This window comes from Entelurus aequoreus, linkage group LG12, assembly GCF_033978785.1.
Source record: "Entelurus aequoreus isolate RoL-2023_Sb linkage group LG12, RoL_Eaeq_v1.1, whole genome shotgun sequence".
NCBI lineage: Eukaryota > Metazoa > Chordata > Actinopteri > Syngnathiformes > Syngnathidae > Entelurus > Entelurus aequoreus.
Genome location: NC_084742.1, coordinates 17,882,049 through 17,906,617, shown reverse-complemented (window position 1 = coordinate 17,906,617; position 24,569 = coordinate 17,882,049). Strand labels below are relative to the sequence as shown.

The 24,569-nt window shown below is 41.4% G+C and overlaps 2 protein-coding genes across 7 annotated transcripts in view; both read left to right on the top strand.

Annotated features, from left to right (window-relative positions):
• Window positions 1-16,206, top strand: part of cacna2d4a (calcium channel, voltage-dependent, alpha 2/delta subunit 4a) — a 97,156-nt gene extending 80,950 nt beyond the window's left edge. For 3 of the 4 annotated variants that reach the window (XM_062064924.1, XM_062064925.1, XM_062064927.1), the window contains 11 exons: window positions 6,820-6,864; window positions 6,958-7,020; window positions 7,087-7,157; window positions 8,643-8,718; window positions 8,790-8,842; window positions 9,052-9,107; window positions 11,195-11,215; window positions 11,290-11,410; window positions 13,343-13,463; window positions 13,564-13,641; window positions 13,712-16,206. In XM_062064924.1, coding sequence (XP_061920908.1) covers window positions 6,820-6,864; window positions 6,958-7,020; window positions 7,087-7,157; window positions 8,643-8,718; window positions 8,790-8,842; window positions 9,052-9,107; window positions 11,195-11,215; window positions 11,290-11,410; window positions 13,343-13,463; window positions 13,564-13,641; window positions 13,712-13,810 — 804 coding nt within the window. In that variant the 3' untranslated portion in view covers window positions 13,811-16,206. The remainder of the gene's footprint in view (window positions 1-6,819; window positions 6,865-6,957; window positions 7,021-7,086; window positions 7,158-8,642; window positions 8,719-8,789; window positions 8,843-9,051; window positions 9,108-11,194; window positions 11,216-11,289; window positions 11,411-13,342; window positions 13,464-13,563; window positions 13,642-13,711) is intronic. The other variant, XM_062064926.1, reaches the window with a different exon arrangement.
• Window positions 16,207-19,324: 3,118 nt separating this feature from the next.
• cpsf6 (cleavage and polyadenylation specific factor 6) overlaps window positions 19,325-24,569 on the top strand; it is a 42,473-nt gene continuing 37,228 nt past the window's right edge. For all 3 annotated transcript variants that reach the window (XM_062064921.1, XM_062064923.1, XM_062064922.1), the window contains exon 1: window positions 19,325-19,459. In XM_062064921.1, coding sequence (XP_061920905.1) covers window positions 19,400-19,459 — 60 coding nt within the window. In that variant the 5' untranslated portion in view covers window positions 19,325-19,399. The remainder of the gene's footprint in view (window positions 19,460-24,569) is intronic.

Below are 24,569 nucleotides of genomic sequence, written 5' to 3'. Positions count from 1 at the left end.
CCATCCTGTTTGGGTCCCACATCAAACTTAAGAAAGTCAATGACTTCACCATAAAAGTAGGTGACATTGTTATCACCAGGAAAGATGAGGTCACCCATGTTAAGTCTATAGACGGGTGGAAGGAGATAGCACAACAGCTGAAGTCAACTCAATAAATATTTATTGAGTGATTGATGAATACATAGGGTGTGTATGCTACTATGTGTTTGAATGTGAGCTATGTGCTGGGATTAACATATGAAGATACCTTAAGGGGTGTTGTCAAGTGTGTGTAATGAGGGCGTCCAAATCCAGAGGAAGAGGCAGGGAAGTCCGATGTCCAAACGAGGTCGTGGTGCAGGAGAGAGCAAGTCCAGTGTCCAAAAAGGGGTTTGTGATGCAGGAGAGAGCGTCCAAAGTCCAAGCAGGGTGTCGATATCAGGAGAGCAATCCGGGTCCAGGGGAAAGGATGTTGGCACTGAGGCACGAGACTGGGGAACAAAAGGGAGACGAAGGTGATCAGACTAGGACACAAGGAAACAATCAACAAGAGATAATACTGGTGGGAAGTCAGAGACGTGACGCTTACTGCGAACAGAGCTACGTTCCGACGTCGATTAGTCAGCGGCGAGACTCTTTATCCTGTTGTCCGTAATCACTGCCAGCTGTGCTGATTGAAGATTGCCGCCGGCTGCGGCGGCATGTGGGCGCGGTCTGCGCAGCGTGTGTGGAGGTGTGTCCAGAAGCGCTCACAGTGGAGCCGCTGAGTGCTCCTGCAGAAGAGGGAAAGGCAGACTGCGCATGTGCTGTAACAGTGCCCCCCCCCTTATGCGAGGCCCCCGATGAGTGCTGGATTGGCTCGATAGAATTCCTCCAGTAGTGAAGGATCGGCAAGGTAGGAAGCAGGAATCCAAGACCTATCCTCAGGCCCATAACCCTCCCAATCGACTAAATAAACTAACCCCCTACCTTGCCTGCGGACCCCGAGGATTTCTGTAACAGTCCAAACTGGGTCACCGTTGTCCAAAATCCTGGGAGGAGGAGGGGTGGGGTCAGGGGAAGAAAGTGGAGAGCTAGCAATAGGCTTAATTTGGGAAACATGGACCACAGGGTGTCGCTTGACTGAAGGGGGTAAGGATAATTTTACTGCAACCGGGTTGATTATGGCCTCTATAGTATAAGGTCCGACAAAACGGGGAGCGAGTTTACAGGATGATACCTGTAAATGTAGATCCTTAGCCAGTAAAAGAACTTGTTGACCCGGAGAGTACAAAGGGGCCGGAATGCGTCTTCTATTTGCACTGCGGCACATCCTCTCGGATGACTTTAGTAGAGAGGCCCGAGCGGCTTTCCAGACTTGACGGCATCTCTTGATGTGTTTGCGGGATGAGGAAACACCTGCTTCAATCTCCTGTTGAGGAAACATAGGTGGCTGGTACCCCAGTGAACACTCGAATGGTGACAACCCGGTAGCTGAGCTCTTCAAAGAATTGTAGGCAAACTCAACCCAGGGCAGAAACTTGCTCCACGAAGAAGGTTGTCTGGTGGATATACAACGCAGCATGGTTTCCACACTCTGGTTAGCTCTTTCTGCTTGGCCGTTGCTCTGAGGATGATAACCAGAGGTAAGACTGACCGTGGCCCCAATTCCTTTGCAAAAAGTCTGCCACACACGGGATGTGAACTGAGGACCACGGTCTGAGACAATGTCCACAGGAATGCCATGTTGCTTGACTATGTGGGTAGTGAGCAGATCAGCGGTCTCGGAGGAAGATGGAAGTTTGGGTAAAGGAACAAAATGTGCGGCCTTGGAAAACCGGTCAATGATGGTGAGTATAGTGGTGTTACCTTGGGAAAGGGGAAAGCCAGTGATGAAATCCAGAGAGATGTGTGACCAAGGGCGACTGGGGATGGGAAGGGGACACAGCAGTCCTGCCGGCGGTCTGTGGGACGGTTTATTACGAGCACAATTACAACATGCGGCGATAAACTCACAAGTATCATTAGCCATGGATGGCCACCAGAACCGCCGGCGGATGAAGGAAAGGGTACGCTGAAATCCCGGATGGCAGGAGAAGACACTTGAATGCCCCCAGTCCAGAACCCGAGGTCGTAGCTCATGAGGAACAAAGAGTCTGTTTGGAGGACCCCCCCCAGGTCCCGGACTAACCTTCAGGGCGTCTTTGACCAGACCTTCCACTTCCCATGTGACCATGCCGATAATTCTGGAGTAAGGAAGGATGGTTTCCTCCTGGGTGTTATAAGTGGTCTCCTCCGAGAACTGAAGGGAGAGGGCATCAGCCTTGGTGTTACGAGAGCCCGGTCTGAAAGAAAGTACATAGTCAAAATGACTAAAGAATTGGGACCATCGGGCCTGTCGGTCATTAAGTCTTTTGGCCGACCGGACATGCAGAAGATTACGGTGGTCCGTGAGGACCTGAAACTGATGTTTGGCGCCTTCTAGCCAATGTCTCCACTCTCTCAAGGCCTCGTGGACAGCGAGCAACTCCCGATTACCAGCGTCATAATTTCGTTCTGCAGAGCATAAACGTCTCGAAAAGAAAGCACAAGGATGGACCTTGTTGTCCTGCTTGTAGCGTTGGGAGAGGACTGCCCCAATACCGGAATCAGAAGCGTCCACCTCCACAATAAATGGGCAGTCTGGGTCCGGATACACGAGGATGGGTGCAGAAACGAAACTCCTCTTGAGGCACCAAAAAGCCATTCCCGCTTCTCGGTCCCACTGAAAAGGTATGTTGGTTGAAGTCAGTGCATGAAGAGGCGCTGCCAACTTACTGAAGTCTTTTATGAAGCGTCTGTAGAATCCAGCAAATCCCAGGAAACGTCGCAGCTCAGTTCGTGTAGTGGGTTGAGGCCATTCAACCACTGCCTTCACCTTCTTGGGGTCAGCCTTGATATGACCCTTTTCAATGACAAAACCAAGGAAATCAACAGAAGAGGAATGAAATTCACATTTCTCAGCTTTGATGAAGAGACGATTCTCCAGTAAGTGTTGCAGGACGAGGCGGACATGCTGTTGATGTTCCAGTGGATCTTTGGAGAAGATTAGTATATCATCCAGATAAACGACTACAAACCGGTCAATCATGTCCCTGAGGATGTCGTTAACAAGGGCTTGGAAAACTGCGGGGGCATTGGTCAGTCCAAAGGGCATTACCCTATATTCGAAATGGCCCAGGTGAGTATTAAATGCAGTTTTCCATTCGTCTCCTTTTCTGATGCGTACCAGATGATAAGCGTTGCGCAGATCTAGTTTTGTGAAGATGGGGGCCGGAGTGAGAGGTTCGAAAGATGAATTGAGTAGGGGTAAAGGATATTTATTCTTTATGGTGATGCAGTTGAGTTGCCGGTAATCGATACATGGCCGGAGGGATCCATCCTTCTTACTGACAAAAAAAAAACCAGCGGCCACAGGTGACTTGGATGGTGTGATTATACCAGAGGCCAGGGACTCTGAGATGTAGTCCCTCTTGGCTTTCTTCTCAGGAAGGGAAAGGTTGTATAGTCGACTGGATGGAAGGACTGCGTTGGGAACAAGATCAATAGCGCAGTCGTATGGTCTGTGGGGTGGAAGAGATAAGGCTTGGTCCTTACTAAAGACTGCGGCCAAGTCATGATAAATCTCCGGGACACGGGAGAGGTCAATCGGGGGAGAAATCGATCTAGGTCCTTCAGGGTGTACCACAGCAGAACGGAGACAGTTAGCATGACAATGGTTGCTCCAGGCCAGTATTTTGCCAGTCGACTAGGAAATGTGGGGGTCATGAAGACTCAGCCAGGATCGGCCGAGGACAAGGGGCGCTACCGGAGCATCCAGAACCCAGAAGCTGATGGTCTCTGTGTGGTTACCAGAAAGTGTGAGAAATAAAGGTTTAGTGCGATGTTTAATTGGCCTCCCAAGTCAAGGTCGCAGGGAACAGAATACTTGGGTCTCTCCTGGAAAAAGGTGTGGGGGTTGTGGTATGGCTCACCAGGATCCCCTTGACTGGTGAGCCCGATCTTTTGGCCGAAAGGGGAAATTGCGTATATGATGGTCTGCCATACCACAGTACAGACATAGATGTCGTTGAAACCTTCGTTCACGTTCTTCAAAGGTAAGTTGAGATCTTCCAATCTGCATGGGTTCTGGGGATGGACTTGGACTCGGATTAACTGTGCCTGTCTGTCTCGGGAAGATCCGGTTGGTAGAACGAGGAGGTCTTGCAGTAGCCGTGCTGCCGAAGTCGCTCTCCCTCTCCGCTTCTCGTTCCGAAAGTCGCTGATCAAACAAGAGGGCAAGTTCAATAAGTTCCTGACAAGAAGACGGCCGGTCTCGCATCAATCCATCCTTGATAATCTCATTAAGCCCTCTCCTGTAGGCACTCAGAAGAGCTTTGTCATCCCAACCACTCTCGGCTGCCAAAGTGCGGAACTCCAGGGTGTAGTTAGCCACAGATCGGGGGCCCTGTCTGAGGGAATGAAGCCTAGAGGCTGCATCTCTTCCATCCGCAGGATGATCAAAAACAGCCAAAAATTATTTACGAAAAGTGGCATAATTAGAGTTGAGGCCCAAAGTCTTGTTAAGGGCAGAAGTGGCCCACTTAAGAGCAGGACCCGAAAATAGGGAGAACAAAAAGGCTATCTTGGCCCCATCATTAGCATAGCGAGAGGGCTGGTGTAGAAAAATAAACTCACATTGAGTCAGAAAGCCACAACAAAGTTCAAAATCCCCTTCAAAAATTTTAGGACTGGCAATTTTGGGTTCGCGAAGGGAAGACGGTACTTCGGGGGCAAGTGTCTCGGAAGTGCTTCAACTGGGTGTGGGAGGTGTCTCCTGACCGGAACTGAGCTTGTCTATTCTAGACAGCAGATTAGCAAACGCGACATCAAGTTTGTCCTCCAAGGTGGTAAATCGTGCTTGGTGTTGTCGAATGACAGACTCGATGGCAGATAAGTCTTTAGGAGGGGAGGATCGGACCAAAGTGCCGGGTGGAGCTCCTGTTGCGCCGTCTGGTTCCATAATTGGTCGGAACGTACTGTTAAGTCTATAGACGGGTGGAAGGAGATAGCACAACAGCTGAAGTCAACTCAATAAATATTTATTGAGTGATTGATGAATACATAGGGTGTGTATGCTACTATGTGTTTGAATGTGAGCTATGTGCTGGGATTAACATATGAAGATACCTTAAGGGGTGTTGTCAAGTGTGTGTAATGAGGGCGTCCAAATCCAGAGGAAGAGGCAGGGAAGTCCGATGTCCAAACGAGGTCGTGGTGCAGGAGAGAGCAAGTCCAGTGCCCAAAAAGGGGTTTGTGATGCAGGAGAGAGCGTCCAAAGTCCAAGCAGGGTGTCGATATCAGGAGAGCAATCCGGGTCCAGGGGAAAGGATGTTGGCACTGAGGCACGAGACTGGGGAACAAAAGGGAGACGAAGGTGATCAGACTAGGACACAAGGAAACAATCAACAAGAGATAATACTGGTGGGAAGTCAGAGACGTGACGCTTACTGCGAACAGAGCTACGTTCCGACGTCGATTAGTCAGTGGCGTGACTCTTTATCCTGTTGTCCGTAATCACTGCCAGCTGTGCTGATTGAAGATTGCCGCCGGCTGCGGCGGCATGTGGGCGCGGTCTGCGCAGCGTGTGTGGAGGCGTGTCCAGAAGCGCTCACAGTGGAGCCGCTGAGTGCTCCTGCAGAAGAGGGAAAGGCAGACTGCGCATGTGCTGTAACAACCTACCTAGGTTCCATTCTAGAGGCTAACCTTTCCTGTGATAAAATGGCAACCAAGGTAATCAAAAAGGTTAACCAACGAACGAGATTTCTCTACAGAATTTCCTCTCTGGTCAACAAAAGCACCTTGAGGATTCTGGCGGGAACTCTCGTTCAACCCTTTTTCGATTACGCATGCACCTCCTGGTATCCTAGCACCTCCAAAACCCTCAAATCTAAACTCCAAACATCTCAGAACAAGCTAGTCAGGTTACTTCTAGACCTCCACCCCAGATCCCACCTCACTCCTACCCACTTCTCTAAAGTGGGCTGGCTCAAGGTGGAGGACAGAGTTAAACAACTTGCACTGAGCCTAGTCTATAAAATCCGCTACACCTCCCTGATACAGAAGTACATGTCAAACTACTTCCTTAACGTAAATGACCGCCATAACCACAACACCAGGGGGTGCTCCACTAACCACGTTAAACCCAGATTCCGAACTAACAAAGGTCTTAACTCATTCTCTTTCTATGCCACATCAATGTGGAATGCGCTCCCAACAGGTATAAAAGAAAGGGCATCTCTATCCTCCTTCAAAACCGCAATAAAAGTTCACCTCCAGGCAGCTACAACCCTAAACTAACACCCTCCCCGGATTGCTAATAATCAAATGTAAACAATCAAATGCAGATACTTTTTCTTTTTCTTATGCCTTCTGATCTCTCTCTCTCTCTCTTTCTTTCTCTCTCTCTCTCTCTCTCTCTCTCTCTCTCTCTCTCTCTCTCTCTCTCTCTCTCTCTCTTTCTCTCTCTCTCTCTATGTCCACTACTTGATGTCCATATCCTCCCCCACCCTCCACACCCCTGATTGTAAATAATGTAAATAATTCAATGTGATTATCTTATGTGATGACTGTATTATGATGATAGTATATATGATAGTATATATCTTTATCATGAATCAATTTAAGTGGACCCCGACTTAAACAAGTTGGAAAACTTATTTGGGTGTTACCATTTAGTGGTCAATTGTACGGAATATGTACTTCACTGTGCAACCTACTAATAAAAGTCTCAATCAATCAATCAATCAATTGTTCTAAATATTGTGTTTATTTGTCCTCCAGTGCTCGGCTGTGGAAGGAGTGTGTCCTCTTCGCTGTGACGGCTTTGTAAGTGCATCAGCTGATGATGTGGTTGTGTATCAATTCATATAGTTTATAATACTAATAACTATGTGGTAATTGTCTTGTGTGTCGTTGCAGGATATGGATTGTTATGTGATTGACAATAATGGATTTGTCCTTATTTCCAAACAGAGAAAGGACGTAAGTGTAAACTAGATGCACTATATCGAGATCTACATCTAACAGTTTTTGTCTCTTTGTTGACAGGCGGGAAGGTTCTTTGGCGAAGTTGACGGCTCAGTGATGACCACACTCATACGAATGGGAATGTTCAAAAGGTCTGCCCGCACTCCCACTGGCAGCCACAAGGACATCAGTTTGAGTTGAAACTTAACATACACATTCCTATAAACAACAGAGTACTCCTGTCTTATAAAGGATCTTTGTCTTGTGTTTTTTGGCAGTAGGTCCTTAGGAACAGCGCTGCACTTATATTATATGAAAATATTTGACTATGGTTTTTGCTGTATGTCCTTAAAAACAGCACAACGTTCCTATCATATAGGATAGGAGATCTTTGACTAGTCTTTTTTGCAGTTGATCCTAAAAATTGCACAGCATTTCTGTCGGAGAGGAGATCTTTGACTAGTGTTAGGTAGGTCCTTAAAAACAGCAGAGTACTCCTGTTGTATAGAGGATCTTTGTTTTTTGGGGTATTTTTTTGCAGTAGGTCCTTAAAAATGTTAAAGTTCTCCTGACATTTAGAGCAGTGGTCCCCAACCACCGGTCCGCGGCCCGGTACCGGTCTGCGGACCGATTGGTACCGGGCCGCACAAGAAATTAAAAAAAATTAAAAAATAAATCAATAAATTCTTTTTTTTATTTTTTATTAAATCAACATAAAAAACACAATATATACATTATATATCAATACAGATCAATACAGTCTGCAGGTATACATTCCGTAAGCACACCTGATTGTATTTCTTTATGAAAAAAAAACAAAAACATAGCATAGCACTCCTGTCATAAGAGGTCTTTCACTAGTGTTAGGTAAGTCCTTAAAAACAGGCGAGCGTTTCTGTTTAACCGAGGATCATTGACTTGCGTTTTTGCACTAGGTTTTTAAAAGCAGCTGAGTGCTCCTGTCATATAGCGGATCTTTGTCTAGTGTTTTTTTCCTGGCAGGAGTTCTTAAAAACAGCAGAACACTCCTGTCATTTAGAGGTTCTTTGTTGCATTTACATTATAACAATATGTCCAAATTGCTCATCATTTTTAAATTATGGACATCTTCCATCCATCCAATTTCTACCGCTTGTCCCTTTTGGGGTCGCGGGGGGTGCTGGAGCCTATCTCAGCTACATTCGGGCGGAAGGCGGGGGTACACCCTGGACAAGTCGCCACCTCATCGCAGGGCCAACACAGATAGACAGACAACATTCACACTCACACATCTTATAGGAATAAATTGGACTTTCAGCCCCATTTCCATGGTGGAAAAGGAGTGCAGTGCATCCTCTTAGTGGCCAAAATTTGAAAAATCATGCAAGATTTTTCTGGTTTGTTTGTAAGTGTCAGTGTCTGACGTTCGTATGCAGAAATATTATCATTCCTCCTTTCAGCCTCCAACTTTCCTTCACCTCCTTCCTCTATTATGCCCAAAGCCTCCTGAGAGATGTTCTATTTTTGAAGCAGCTAAAAGATTTTGTCAGGCTTCATTAGTCACAGGACATTACGTAAGAGGTGTGTGTGTGTGTGTGTTTATTGACATCTGCAAATATATGCGTGTTTATTGCGTCATGTTTGTCTTTGTCCTCCAGGGTGTCTCTGTTTGACTACCAGGCCATGTGCAAGATGAACATTCACTCCATCAGCGGAGCCCGGCCGCTTCTTAGCGTACGTACGCATCTGTCTATCTGTCATACATCTATTTATCTAATATACTTCATCACATTCTTCCCATCTAGTCATTTTATGGATTGGCATCCGCCCTCAAGTGGTTCCTCTCCAACTTCCTCCTGTAAGTGTTGCTAATAGCAACCAGCATGTAATGCTCATCTTTAATATTCAATGCATATTGTGGAGCTTATAGTGATAACTGATTTTTTTAATTATGTTATTGGAGCATTGTTTTGCATATTCCATTTTTTTATCATACTTTGGGTACTGACCCAGTTGTAACGTTGCTTATTGATTCTGTCCACTTTACCCTTTTCTGCATTTCACAAGCTTTCTCCTTGAGTTCAACATCTGCGGATTCTGGCACACGGAGCACTTTGCAGACGGTAAGGAGGAAAACTTATTTCTTTGCAGTCATCCTTCAAAACAGCACATCGCTCCTGGCATATAGAGGATCTTTGCCTAGAGTTTTTTTTTTGCAGTAGGTCCTTAAAAACATTACAGTACACCTTGACTAGCCTTGTTTTAACAGTACGTCCCTAAAAACAGTGGAGTGTTCCTGTTACATAGTCATAGAGAATATTTGACTAGCTTTTTGTGCAGTAGGTCCCAAAAAAGAGCACTGTGCTCCTGGCGTATCGAGGATCTTTGACTATGTTTTTTTTGTTTTGTTTATTTGGTGTAGGTTCTTAAAAACATCACAACATTCGTTTTATAAATTATCATTTGTGTTTTTCCAGTAGGTCTTTCAAAACATCACAGCGCTCCTGTCAGAATCAGAAATAATTGTTTGAGAACGGGTTCACAAACTAGGAATTTTTCACATCTTTGACTAGCCGTTTATTTTATTTACATTAGATCTTTAAAAACAGTGCAGTGTTTATGTTACATATTCATAGAGAATATTTGGCTAGCTTTTTGTGCAGTAGGTCCCAAAAAACAGCACTGTGCACCTGGCATATAGAGGAACTTTGGCGTTATTTGCAATAGGTCTTCAAAAACATCAGAACATTCCTGTTATAAATAAAATCTTTGATTATCCTTTTATTTAAAGTAGATCAATTAAATCAGCACATTTTTCCTTTTGTATAGAGGATCTTTGAGTAGCGTTTTTTTTTTTACAGTAGATCCCTAAAAACAGTGCAGTGTTCCTGTTATATAGATAGTCTTTCTTGAGCATTTTTTTTGCATTAGGTCCTTGCAAACATCACATCACTCCTGTCATATAGAGGATCTTTGAGTAGCTTTTTTGCAGTAGGTCCAAAAAACAAAACTGTGCCAGTGGCATAAGGATCTTTGGTGATTTTTGCAGTAGGTCCGCAAAAACATCAGAGCATTCCTGATATAGAGGTTCTTTGACTAACGTTTTTTTTTTGCAGTAGGTCCTTAAAAATAGCACTGTGCTCCTGTCATATAGAGCAGTGGTCCCCAACCTTTTTGTAACTGCGGGGGGGGGGGGGGGGTTTGTCATAAAAAAATACAATCATGTGTGCTTACGGACTGTATCCCTGCAGACTGTATTGATCTATATTGATATATAATGTAGGAACCAGAAATATTAATAACAGAAAGAAACAACCCTTTTCTGCGAATGAGTGTGAATGAGTGTACATGGGGGAGGGAGGTTTTTTGGGTTGGTGCACTAATTGTAAGTGTATCTTGTGTTTTTTATGTTGATTTCATTTAAAAAAAAATAAATAATACTAATATATATATTTTTTTATTATTCTTGTGCGGCCCGGTACCAATCGATCCACGGACCAGTACCGGGCCGCGGCCCGGTGGTTGGGGACCACTGATATAGAGGATATTTGTTGCTTTTTTACAGTACAGGTGGTCCCTAAAACATCAACATGTTCCTGTTATATATAGGATCTTTGACTAGCGTTTTTTTAAAAGTTGGTCCTTAAAAACAGCAATGCACTCCTGACATATAGAGGATCTTTGACCAGCATTTTTTTTGCAGTAGGCCCTCAAAACAGCACATTGCTCCTGTCATATGGACAGGATCTTTGACTTGTGTGTTTGCAGTGTTATACAGAGTTGTTGTCAATGTCAACTGGCAGCTTGCTGGTTACCCCCAGCCCCCCAAAACTTTCCATTTGGCCTTCAGAATAAAATGACTTAATTTACGACCGAGTTCTGGCACTACTTTTATTGCAGCTGTGTTATTTAATATGTAAGATTCAAGACTGTCGCACATAAGCACTGATTTCCTTGAACTTTACTTCACCTTTCTTTCAAACGTATAAAGCGAGCGCTGACCGTGTTTACTGTGAGCCTGTCACTGCTGTCAGAGAGAGGATGTTTGTTTTTATGTGTGATGAAATTATCCATCTGGTCAAGTAGAAATGTAATGTAGAGAATAGATCATGTGTCAAATACTTATTTTCATTTCACTTTCTCATCACCTCACCTCTTGGTCTTAACTCATCGAAATCATTATCATCGTCATCATCATCCTTCCATTAAGGCAAGCCATCCTCTAGCACGTGTGAGTATATTTCATACAGAGCAAGTATGTGTCTTCAAGCAGCTCTAAATAAACCGTTCTCTGTCCTCCATTAGCGTACATACACAAGAAGAAGGGGGACATCCTGCAGCCGTGTGACACAGAGTACCCCAGCTTCATCTATGAGCCGTCGGTCAAAGAGACCAACAGTATCATTAAGTGTGGACGCTGCCAGAAGTAATTACACACGCAAACTCAAACACGCACACAATGCAGCTCTCCACTAAGCCCACGTCCAGTCACATGAAAAAAACTATTCTGCTTGTGCACACTGAGAGGAGCTAGGTGTATTTATAGAAAGAAAGAATAAAAAAAGCTGTGTGAGATTATACAGAGCACATAAGGATGAGAGAAGCTGTAAAAAAAGGTAACAATGAGTAAGAGAGAGAAAGCAGGGATAAGTTTCACCATTGTACTGTTTTAGTGTGGAGAGCGTCCTCATGTGGACAGTCGTAGGAATACAACATTTTCTGTACAGCTGGGAAGTCCAAAGTGTGGCACAGTGGCCATTTAAAGTGTGCAGCTTGTTTTTTTAGGCATGTTCTAAAATTAAATGATCGCTTAAAGGGGAACTGCACTTTTTTGGAATCATTATTAACAACAAGAACACACATGTATTTTTTTTTTAGGATTTTAAAGATGATTAAAAAAAAACACTTGAAAAGTGTGGCTAATAGCCGAGTCAGCATATTAACCTTCAAAGCCCTCTAAAACAACTTCAAAACCCTCCATCAACCTGTTATGTACACGCTGCAAGTATATATATATTGTAGTAACTGACACATTCATAATAATATGGAATATGTACAATATTTGTTGTATTTTGGTTATTTTATGCATTACCGAAAATTATTTCCTCAGCACAATTATTTTTGTTTCCATAACAGCGCACTTTCGACTTACGGCAACAAATGTGTGTTCCTATTTCCGGAAACTACGCGAGTGTTTTCTAAGGATGGCACACTTGGTAACAGACAATGAAGACGACTATCTTTGGACAGATTAGGATTCACAACATTATCTTTTTGAAGCTGAATGTACGGAGGATGAACTGCTGCTTATAGAAGCGAGCACGAAGAGATGCTGAAATGTTGGAGAAGACGGAAGCCGAAAGAGTGAGGTCGGCGTGACTTGACGCTGTAAATGTGAAATTTGCCGACATAAATGAAGTGCTTACCCAAAATAAACCGGAAAAATTGTCCCCGGCCTGCTGGACCAAATGAACAACTGTCCATCGACTGAGTTACTATAATATTTATCATGATACATGCAGCACACCATGCTAATGTTAGTACAACTACATACAGTGTTGAGCTAACTGTGTACAAACATGAAATGTGGGCTAACACTTTGCAGACACTGCAATATGATTGTTTATGTTTTTCAGTCAGTACAGATTTGCGTCGCATTGTGTTGTACATTACAAACTCAAAAGCCATTCAGCTGTTTGCTGTTTGTTATCGTAGCTAGCTTACGGCTAACACCGTAGCATGCTGTCGTAAGACGATGTGTTACTACGCTATAAAAAGAGTTCCTCAGTGTTCGCTCTTACAATTACAATGTCGCCACAGCTTGTTTATTATACAGGTTACGGAAGGTAAATGAAGTAAAAATAATAGAAGCACTGGGTTTGCCTGATGAAAGCAGATGTGAACCCTCTCAACTCATATCACAAAGTACAGACTTTAAAATGGTCTTTAAATCAGTCCCTCCAGGATTTCACGCCATCCATCGATTTTCTACCGCTTGTCTCTCTTTGGGTTGCGTGGGGGCTGGAGCCTATCCTAGCTGCACTTGGGCGGAAGGCAACTGCTAAGGTACACCCTGGACTGCTAAGGTACACCCTGGACAAGTCGCCATCTCATCGCAACTATTCACACTTACAATTACACACCATTTAGTGTCGCCAATCAATTCACACAACAATCAAATCTTTTTCAAAAGCTTTTTCACATTATTTCAACCCTCAACTATAGTCCATTGGTTTTAATAAAAGGCTAAGAATATAAAAGTAGCCCCGAGGTCTTTCATTTTCCTGTATGTGACGTTCTGTTAAAAACAAATTGCCACATGATTGTTGTTTTGACGTTTGCCATTTGTGTTTTTTAGGCTGTTTGTGGTGCAGCAGATCCCGGAGAGCAACCTGCTGATGCTGGTGGTCCAAGCCGACTGCGACTGCTCCAAACAGCACCCGCCCATCACCATGGAGCCCAAAGAAGTCAAATATATCCTTTTGATTGCACATTCAAAGAGCACCATTGCAACATAAAGAGTAACCATAGCTTGTCATGCATTAGCTGTGTATGACCCTTGACCCCACTGAACATAACTCCTCAGTCAAATGTGAGCGCATGCGATCCCAGAAGATCCGCCGCCGGCCCGAGTCCTGCCATGCTTACCACCCTCAGGTGCGTTCCTGCGACATGTCCTCGTACATTCATCATACTTGCGCTCACATTGACGTCGCGTTCCTTTTAGGAGAACGCAAACGACTGTGGAGGAGCGTCCGCAGCATCCCTTTCTGCCTTGCTGGTCCTCCTTTGTCCCCCAGTCGCCATGTTCCTCTCGCCATGGTGACCCATCCTGTTGCCGGACACCACAAGTGGATTTATTTTGTATGTCTCAGGGTGCGTTCACACTGGTCGTGTTTGCTTGTGTTAAAAGGAAGTCCGGTGGTTGGGTTCGTCTCACTTGTGCTCAAATGTAAACCACCAAAGACTCAATCAGTGTTAAGTGACAGCAAAAAGCAGAGATGGTAAATATGTAAGAACATGTGTTGGAAGTGCACCGAAATGCGCTCTGAACCACAAGTCTGAATGCATTTTTGACGTTGTTTTGGTTAACTACAGTGAAATTGGCTGCTGTTGCCATGGTCACCACTCCATTAGTTACTTTCCTTGCATGTCAAAGTGGAAACGAAGGAGAAGCAGGTGGCTGCTGTAACTCACGGTGATGAATTATGAATCACATGAGTGAATGTAATGACTTTCTGATATACCTTCACCCCACTTAGAGTTGCATATGGCCGCGCTATTCTAAATACAGTATATGTGCATCTCAATAAATGTAATAGTCTTGGAAAGTTATTTGAGGTCAGTAGTTCAATTCAGATTACTAGACCAAGTCAATTAATCTAGGAAATACTGAATTCATTTTTTTATAGCTGTAAAGTAGGGGTGTCCCGACTCCCGATCCAATATTGATCTAATATCATTAAAAAAAACTGAGTTGGGATTATATGGGCCTGCATCTAAAACGTCAGATATAAGAACTGCGATAGTAGCAGTCTAACGTCTCTTCTTGCTGGCTTAGCAGACTGATTGATTGATTGATTGAGACTTTTATTAGTAGGTTGCACAGTGAAGTACATATTCCGTACAATTGACCACTAAATGGTAACACCCGAATAAGTTTTTCAACTTGTTTAAGTCGGGGTCCACTTAAATTGATTCATGATACAGATATATGCTATCATATATACTATCATCATAATACATCGTGTCTCCATTTGAGAGCATTTTACTTCAAAACACTGTAAAAGTTGAACACAGAAATAAAGTATGTTATAACGTACATGGGATACTAACTAGCTTCTCTGTGACATTCCAACACAAAAGAAATGCATTAAAGCACATGCGCTAGCTTGATGCTAATTTACATTGGCTATGCCATAGACATGCTACTAATTAGCATTAGCGATTTTACATGGTGATTTCCACACATTTGTTAATGAAAACTACAACTATGATGCATGTTGCAATCAAACAGCTGGTGTGTAATAAGTACAATACTTACTTACTCAACCAAGACAAAACGGGCCCATTTAAATTAAGACTACTTTCTGACTTTGGCAACACACCTCGGACAAACTGAAATGAATGCTTTAAATCATTCTCAGAAGTGGAATTAAAACTAAATAAAACAACTAGTTTGCAGTCCATTCCAGACTCTGATCTGATCTCTGATTCTATCCAGCATGCATAGCCCACGTGATCACAACATATCACTTGATCAATACTTCTATAACATTACACGCTAAAAAATAAGTCAAAATTATGTGTTATTTGTGCTGATATCAGATCAAAATCGGTATCGGCCAATGGTCAAGGCTGCAACATCGGAATAATAGAAAAGCGCTATATAAATCTAATCCATTATTATTATCATTATTATAAAACATTTTTAGCATTATCCTTACTGTAAACTCTATAATGTGTTATATTTAATAGCTGAGGGTTTTCTTTTTTTTAATTGAACCACTGAAATTCACTTTTCAAAGATATTCTACTGTATTGAGATGCTTTTCTCTATATATTTAGATTTATAAATAATTCCTTGGTTCGCTTATCAAATAAAATGGTCACTCACAACAAACATTTGTTACCCTTTAAATTAACAGTTTAAATCTAACTACATATGGTATTTTTGTACATTTCTACTCGTTTCATATACTTTTCTCCGCCCTGTTGCATGTTTACCACAAATTGCCTGACTGTTGACCCATCTTTATTGCTTAAACCATCAAACATATTCATTCATATTTTTGTCCTTCAAACTTCACACTATTGTTTGTGTCTAGACTGTACACTGATGAACAAAGCCATTATTTATACATTAAATTATCTCCATGTTTTGTACTGTCTAGTGTCTGTGTGAGTTGACTTAGGTTGGTATAATTTCAAGATGACGAGATAATTTGAGCCATTTTAATAAATATACATTTCTTCTTTATGCAATGTTTCTATTCCTGTCACTGTTACTGTGCAAAGTTTTTCCACCAATATTCTACGAAAAATCCAATAAAGCTTAAAAACGAAATTGTTTAATATAATGTTAGTAATAATGACTAAACATTTGTCAGAATATGGAGACCTTCTTTCCCTATTAAAATGGTAGCATGGTAAAACAGGATGTCAACAAACTCTCAGACATTCTTTCTTTCTTTCTTTTTTTAGTTTATTTCGAACATAATACATCACACAATTTCACATCATTTCACTTTACATCATGTCCAAAAAGGAGTAGGAAGAAGCAAAGCTTATTTAATCCTACCCCTTTCCCATTTCAGAGTGTTTACAAATACATATGTTCATTTACTGACTTCTTTTTGTAGCACAATGACATCCGTGAATGATTATTACAGCATTTTTTGTAATAGATAATTAAGTCAGTCAGGATAAACATACTGAGATGAAGAATATCCCATTTTCAATAAGGTTGATGGTAGAGATGTCCGATAATGGCTTTTTTGCCGATATCCGATATTCCGATATTGTCCAACTCTTAATTACCGATTCCGATATCAACCGATGGCGATATATACTGTCGTGGAATTAACACATTATTATGCCTAATTTTGTTGTGATGCCCCGCTGGATGCATTAAACAATGTAACAAGGTTATCCAAAATAAATCAACTGAAGTTACGGAAAAAAATGCCAACATGGCACTGCCATATTTATTATTGAAGTCACAAAGTGCATTATTTTTTTTTTAACATGCCTCAAAACAGCAGCTTTGGAATTTGGCACATGCTCTCTCTGAGAGAGCATGAGGAGGTTGAGGTGGGCGGGGTTGGGGTTGAGGTGGGGGAGGGGGGTAGCGGGGTGTATATTGTAGCGTCCCGGAAGAGTTAGTGCTGCAATGGGTTCTGGGTATTTGTTCTGTTGTGTTTATGTTGTGTTACGGTGCGGATGTTCTCCCGAAAAGTGTTTGTCATTCTTGTTTGGTGTGGGTTCACAGTGTGACGCATATTTGTAACAGTGTTAAAGTTGTTTATACGTCCACCCTCAGTGTGACCTCTGTGGCTGTTGACCAAGTATGCCTTGCATTCACTTGTGTGTGTGAAAAGCCGTAGCTATTGTGTGACTGGGCCGGCACGCAAAGGAAGTGCCTTTAAAGGCCTACTGAAACCCACTACTACCGACCACGCAGTCTGATAGTTTATATATCAATGATGAAATCTTAACATTGCAACACATGCCAATACGGCCGGGTTAACTTATAACGTGCAATTTTAAATTTCCCGCGAAACTTCCGGTTGAAAACGTCTATGTATGATGACGTATGCGCGTGACGTTAATGGTTGAAACGGAAGTATTCAGACACCATTGTATCCAATACAAAAAGCTCTGTTTTCATCACAAAATTCCACAGTATTCTGGACATCTGTGTTGGTGAATCTTTTGCAATTTGATTAATGAACAATTAAGACTGCAAAGAAGAAAGCTGTAGGTGGTGTATTAGCGGCCGGCTGCAGCAACACAACCAGGAGGACTTTGAGATGGATAGCAGACGCGCTATCCGACGCTAGCCGCCGCTAGCCGCCGACCGCATCAATGATCGGGTGAAGTCCTTCGTTGCGCCGTCGATCGCTGGAACGCAGGTGAGCACGGGTGTTAAAGAGCAGATGAGGGCTGGCGTAGGTGGAGCGCTAATGTTTTTATCATAGCTCTGACGAGGTCCTGTAGCTAAGTTAGCTTCAATGGCGTCGTTAGCAACAGCATTGCTAGGCTTCGACAGGCAGCACAGCATTTACCGTGTGGTTACATGTCCAGTGTTTGGTTCGGTGTCTCCTGATAGTAGTATTGTTGATGTTCTGTCTATCCTTCCAGTCAGGGGCTTATTTCTTTTGTTTCTATCTGCATTTAAGCACGATGCTATCACGTTAGCTCCGTAGCTAAAGTGCTTCGCCGATGTATTGTCGTGGAGACAAAAGTCACTGTGTATGTCCATTTCGCATTCTCGACTCTCATTTTCAAGAGGATATAGTATCCGAGGTGGTTTAAAATACAAATCCGTGATCCACAATAGAAAAAGGAGAGAGTGTGGAATCCAATGTACCTAAGTTACGGTCAGAGCGAAAAAAGATACGTCCTGCACTGCACTCTAATCCTTCACTCTCACGTTCCTCATCCACAAATCTTTCATCCTGGCTCAAATTAATGGGGAAATCGTCGCTTTCTCGGTCCGAATCGCTCTCGCTGCATTGAAAACAATTGGGAAATGTGAGGAGCCTTTCAACCTGCGACGTCACGCTACTTCCGGTACAGGCAAGGCTTTTTTTATCAGCGACCAAAAGTTGCGAACTTTATCGTCGATGTTCCCTACTAAATCCTTTCAGCAAAAATATGGCAATATCGCGAAATGATCAAGTATGACACATAGAATGGATCTGCTATCCCTGTTTAAATAAAAAAAAATCATTTCAGTAGGCCTTTAAGGTTTATTGGCACTCTGTACCTCTCCCCATGTCCGTGCACACAGCGGCGTTTTAAAAAGGCATAAATTTTACTTTGTGAAACCGACACAGATAATTTTGAAGCCGATACCGATAATTTCCGATATTACATTTCAAAGCATTTGATTGATATTATCGGACATCCCTAGTTGACGGTGTTTCTCATAATTCTTCTTCTTTGTATTGTGTAAGCACTATTAATTTGAACAACCTCTTAAACTGGATCATATCAGTACATTGTTTACTTCTTTACTTAATCTATGCCATAATTTAATTCCACATACTAGTATGCTAAAGGTTTTTAGTGTTGTACGAGCATACAAATGTTTTAAATTCGATTTTCCTCTAAGATTATATTTCTCCTCTTTAGTTGAGAAGAATTGTTGTACATTCTTGGGTAGCAGGTTATAGTTTGCTCTGTACATCATTTTAGCAGTTTGTAATTTTACCAAATCATTGAATTTCAATATTTGTGATTCAATAAATAAAGTGTTTTTACGTTCTCTATATCCAACATTATGTATCAGTCTAACTTATCTTTTTTGTAACACGGTTAACGAATGAAGTGCACCTTTGCAATTATTTCACCATATTTCTACACAATAACTCAGATATGGTAACACATTAAGAAGGGCTATATGGATAAACTCTGCTCTTCTCAAATGTGAACATGCATTTTTTTAATGTGATTCGTGTTGGGAATGTTTAATGCCAACTAGACCATTACCAAGTAAAATAAAGCAAAATAAATCATTCGTAAATGCTTACAATTGTGAATATTGATTTATTCCCACATAACGTTATTTAGTGGCGGCTGCAATGACCAATAGAAACCAACAGAGGTCGCTATCTTCCCCCCTCATTGTTGCTGCGTGCGCCGCCACAGCGCTTGCTAGTTGCTAGCGCGAGGAACGGCCCTGAGGAAAATGGCGGACGGTGTAGATCACATCGATATCTACGCCGACGTAGAGGAGGAGTTCAATCAGGTATTTAATCAAATTTGCGCTATCTTTTTTGCCAGGAAGCAATATTTCTGTGTGGTGTTGTTCACGTTCCATTATGGCCATTTTGTTGGGGCAAACAACTGGATATGTCCGGCCGCAGTTTGCCCCTCGCGTGAGGGCCCTATGCTGCTGTAACTTGATGTCCGGTCGCATTAATAGTGACAAAGCATCCATTTATTAAATTCTCTTTCTTATTTTGTTGAATTGTTAACTTGTTTATCATAGTCCGAATACATTCCCAAATAAGTCGTTGTTGCGTGTATGAAATAGTTGGGGCCTTGGCATGGCGGCCAGTGGCGGGCTAACAAAGCCAAACAAACGCAGTTGTATTAACTGGCTTACTAGCTTATGTTATTTTGCAAAAAAACAAAAAAAAAATCACAAATTGAAGACAATAACTCTTCATGGGCTTCTATGGTCATGCTAGCGAATTGTGCGTTGTATCAAACGTGTTAAAATGGATTACGTCAATTAAAAATGATGGTGTTTTTGGAATGCACCTTATTTTGTCGTCCATGCGACCGTTGTAGTGTTTGAGATGACTTTTTGCATTAAAACTAAAACATACACTAATATCAACATTTGCCACTTGATTGTAGGTTTAGCTTTACATCAGTTTTACTTTTTACAAGTGCGTTAGACAAATTTGAACCAAACATAAGATACTTCTTTTCATTCATATTTTCATTATCAGTTATTACATTCGGCGAATGTTATTGGTCATTCATCACATTTTATCATACTGCTCAGTATGTTAATATTGACTGAATTAATTAATTACATATTACAAAACTGTTGTGTATACTAATTCAGATATGTTATTTTATGATATAAAAAGGTCAGTAAATGATTTTATATATTTGTAAAGGGAAAGGGGTAGGATTAAATAAGCTTTGCTTCTTCCTACTCCTTTTCGGACATGATGTAAAGTGAAATTATATGAAATTGTGTGATGTATTATACTGTAAGTGTGTTAATGTTCGAAATAAACTAAAAGAAAGAAAGATCCAGCTGCTTCTTGGCCTGTTGGTTTGCATCTATCTTGGAAGCAACCCACTTAGTTCTTGTTGATTGCAAAATCATAGCAGTATAAACCTTGATTGTCTGCCTATTTTTTTTGGGCCGAAGAAAAATGTGCTCATGTACGAAAGCATTGTTGTGCAGAATGACTGTGATCAGGGTGACTGCGCACAAAACTGCTTTTTATTGACTGTTTCAAAACAGCACAATGTACCTTAAAGTCATCCTATCCTTCCTAAACTCATCTGTCTATCCTTAAATGGGTCATGTAACGATTTGTTTCTACATTTAAAACACTTCCTTGTAGTCAACATAACATGTAGTGGTGGTTGTTTGGTCAGAATTTTGAATAGATTGTTTTACAGACCGTTTTCAAGCTGCTTCCTGACCGTTTCTTGAGGATGCGCTCGTTTTGTGGGTGGTCTTATTTACGTGGCTCCACGTCCATGTTGTAGTTTTCAGCGCTTCCATAGCGAGTCTACTGACAGATAATTTCAAACTATACAATACTTTGTATTAGAAATGTCAACCGTGGAGGATGTATGTGCATGTACGAGCCATTCTGCCCCACAACAAGTGGATAAAGAAAAAGAAGGTCCTTATTGACTACAGCAGTGTTTTTCAACCTTTTCTGAACTGAGGCACATTTTTTTCATTGAAAAAATCCGGAGGCACACCACCAGCAGAAAACATTTTTAAAAAATTACTCAGCAGCCGATATTGACAGTAAAAAGTCATTCTCGCAATTGTTGGCTATGAATTCACACCATAACCAACCATGCATCACTATAGCTCTTGTCTCAAAGTAGGTGTACTGTCGCGACCTGTCACATCACACTGTGACTTATTTTGAGTTTTTTGGTGTTTTCCTGCGTGTAGTGTTTTAGTTCTTGTTTTGCGCTCCTATTTTGTTGTTGAATGTCATGTACGAATGTACTTTGTGGACGCTGTAGGTCTTTGCTGTCGTCCAGCTAGGGATGATACTCGAAACCGGTTTTCACGGTTGTTTGATAAGAAAAGAACCGAGTCCTCGGACTCTAATCCCTTTTTGAGAACCGGTACCCGTTATCGAGACCACTATAGTAAAGGAAAAGAGTTGATTCTTTATTCGAATCCCGTCCCGACCAGAAATGCTCCGTGGGACATCACAAGAAATTACGTCACGTAGCTCAGTCATTAGGCGCAGATAGCGAAAGCAGGAAGACAATGGACGGGAAAAAGCGCTCCAAGGTGTAATAAAGTTCAAAACAAAAGCTATAATCCTTCGAATAACTTTACTGAGAGATTTTAGCAGGGTAAAACACATGACGAACACTTTTACGATCAACCGGAAACATAGCAACCAGGCTAGCAAAGCACCTCCTTTACGGCATCTGTCGCAACGTTCTTAAAACAACCGCAGCACATACATGTATATACAACATATCTCCCTTTTTTAACTTTTGCTTTTCTTTCCTTGTAAACAAAACAAAATCACACTGTAGATGTGTTGTCTGTCTAATTATAAATAATGCAGACGAGGCGTGTTGGCTGAGTTCTTGACGTTTACTTTCACAGCGTGGCAACATGCAATACTTTTCGGGGCTACCGCTCATGCTCGTAACTCCCGTTGCATGCTGGGTAGTGTAGTTGTTATATTCTCTAGCTCATAACATTTTTCCCCCTATAAAGAAATAATGTTAACTCAATAAAGTGTATTTCTTTTTTTAGCTTTAACTTTTCATTTTTTAGCATTGTAACCACATTTGCAAAGAACTTTTCTCTTCATAGAATTTTCTTTCAATAAAGAAATAAAGTGCAAAAATGTCAAAGCATCATAACAAACAGTTATGTCAAATAGCAGCAGAAGTGCACTTTTTGGAGAGCTGTATTATTTTCAGTTTTGTGCCTAAGGGATTGATTTTATTTAACACTATATTATTATTTATACACCTATAGTGATCACAGAGACAGGTTGTTTTTGTGTTACTGTATATATTTGTTTCTCTGAAAAATCCCACTTAATATACTTTGGGTAACAACAGTCAATATTTATTTATTTTATTTTATTTTTTTAGGTGGGTAACAGTCAATATTTATTTATTTATTAGATTTTATTTTTTTTATTATATACCGTATTTCCTTGAATAGCCGCAGGGGCGCTAATTAATTTAAAACCTCTTCTCACTCCTGCGGTTACCAAAACCATGCGGAATGAGCAAGCATGCTCTAATTATTTTAAAACCTCTTCTCACTCCGGCGCATACCTTATCATGAAAAGCACATTTAATAAAAAAAACGTTATTATGATCTTACCTTTACTTGTAAATGGGTCCATGTGCAGCTGCTTCTGATCAAAGGCAGTCTTTCTCATCTTTCTTCAATTTTAAAAGTCTCTGGAGATATTCCTTTAATTATTACCTCCTGCTTCGATTGAAAGTCCAGTTTAGAAAACGGTTTAATTTTAGATATGTAATCCTCCATGGTAAAAGTGCAAGCAAACAATTGCTGCATGCTTGCTGCTTGTTGTCTTCTTCTGCAGTACCTGTCTCCTGCAGTACTGGTAGTCGCAAGAAGGATCACTAGCGCCCTCTACCACCAGGAGGCGGGAGTCATTTAATGACTCATATTTGACCCGGCGGAAGTGCCAAGCATGCGCTAATTATTTTGCGAAACGAATTTGACCCGGCTGTAATTCTAGGCAGGCGAATACTATATTCCCGGCGCCAATTCAAGGAAATACGGTAATAAAAGTGAGCTTTTGTTAAACCAAATATTGTGTTTTTTTCCATATACAACAACCTATCTGGACTCGATAAGAGAATCGATAAGAGAATCGATAAGGAATCGGTTCGATAAGAGGATTCGATAATAGGCTCGAACTCGATAATTCCTTATCAAACATCATCCCTACGTCCAGCATTCTGTTTTTGTTTACGTTGCAGCCAGTTCAGTTTTAGTTTCGTTTTGCATAGCCATCCCTAGGCTTCAATGCCTTTTGTTTATTTTTGGTTTAAGCGTTAGATACCTTTTTACCTGCACGCTGCCTCCCGCTGTCATCTGCATATTGCACAGACACTCAACAACGGCACATTTGCGGATTATGATTACTGGTTTGCAAAAAATATTATTAATCCAATTAGGTGAAATTACATAATCTCCCACGGCACACCAGACTGTATCTCACGGTACACGAGTGTGCTGCGGCACAGTGGTTGAAAAACACTGGACAACAGCACAGACTACAATGGCGGACTCGCGCAAAGTACTTTGGGTAAATTTCTACCATTTATGGATAATCTGCTGACGTCATAGGTTGTGCAAATTCCAGATGGCTTGTTTGGGGGAAGTATGAAGGAAATACATATTTTTTTTTATAAACATCTCTCATGGTTTGATTTTGCATTTTTGGGACTTAGGTAAGAATAGGCCCCCCCTTTAAAGCAAGACTTCTATGCGGTTCTTCAACTCTTCTCTCTCGGTCTAACTTTTACCAAGCCGGAAAATACCACTGCCTCAAAATACTTGAGTGATAAATATAGTAGTCTTATATTCAGGTCAATATACGGTAGTAAAACTAAAACTATTGATTGAGCTGCTGCTGATGTTGGCTTTATTTACAGATTATTTTGAGTCAGACTATATATTTTAAAGGAGAGTAAATAATAATTGTTGAGGGCCATAACACTGGGCTCGTCATTGTAGGGTTTCAACGATAATTGCTTGATTTGCCAAAGCTGTATTAGGGTTGAAACAAAAATGGGAAAAACATATTTTTTAGCATAATCTAAGCAGAGTACTAACCGCAGTATTGCAAAAACAATTACAGATACACTGTTTTAGGCCATGTCCTAGGGCTGGGCGATATATCGAATATACTCGATATATCAACAAACGAAACGAATATACTCAATATATCGCTGGTTTGTCTCTTACTTTGTTTATAAGTTCATTCAACTTCAACTTGAGGTCCATGAAACAGTGTTTTTATCTACAATGTTTCTCCTACAAAGAAAATAATTTTGAATGCGTTATTTTTTAAAATAAAATTTGGTTAAAAGATTTCAGTATAAATATTTTTTGAAAATCTTGA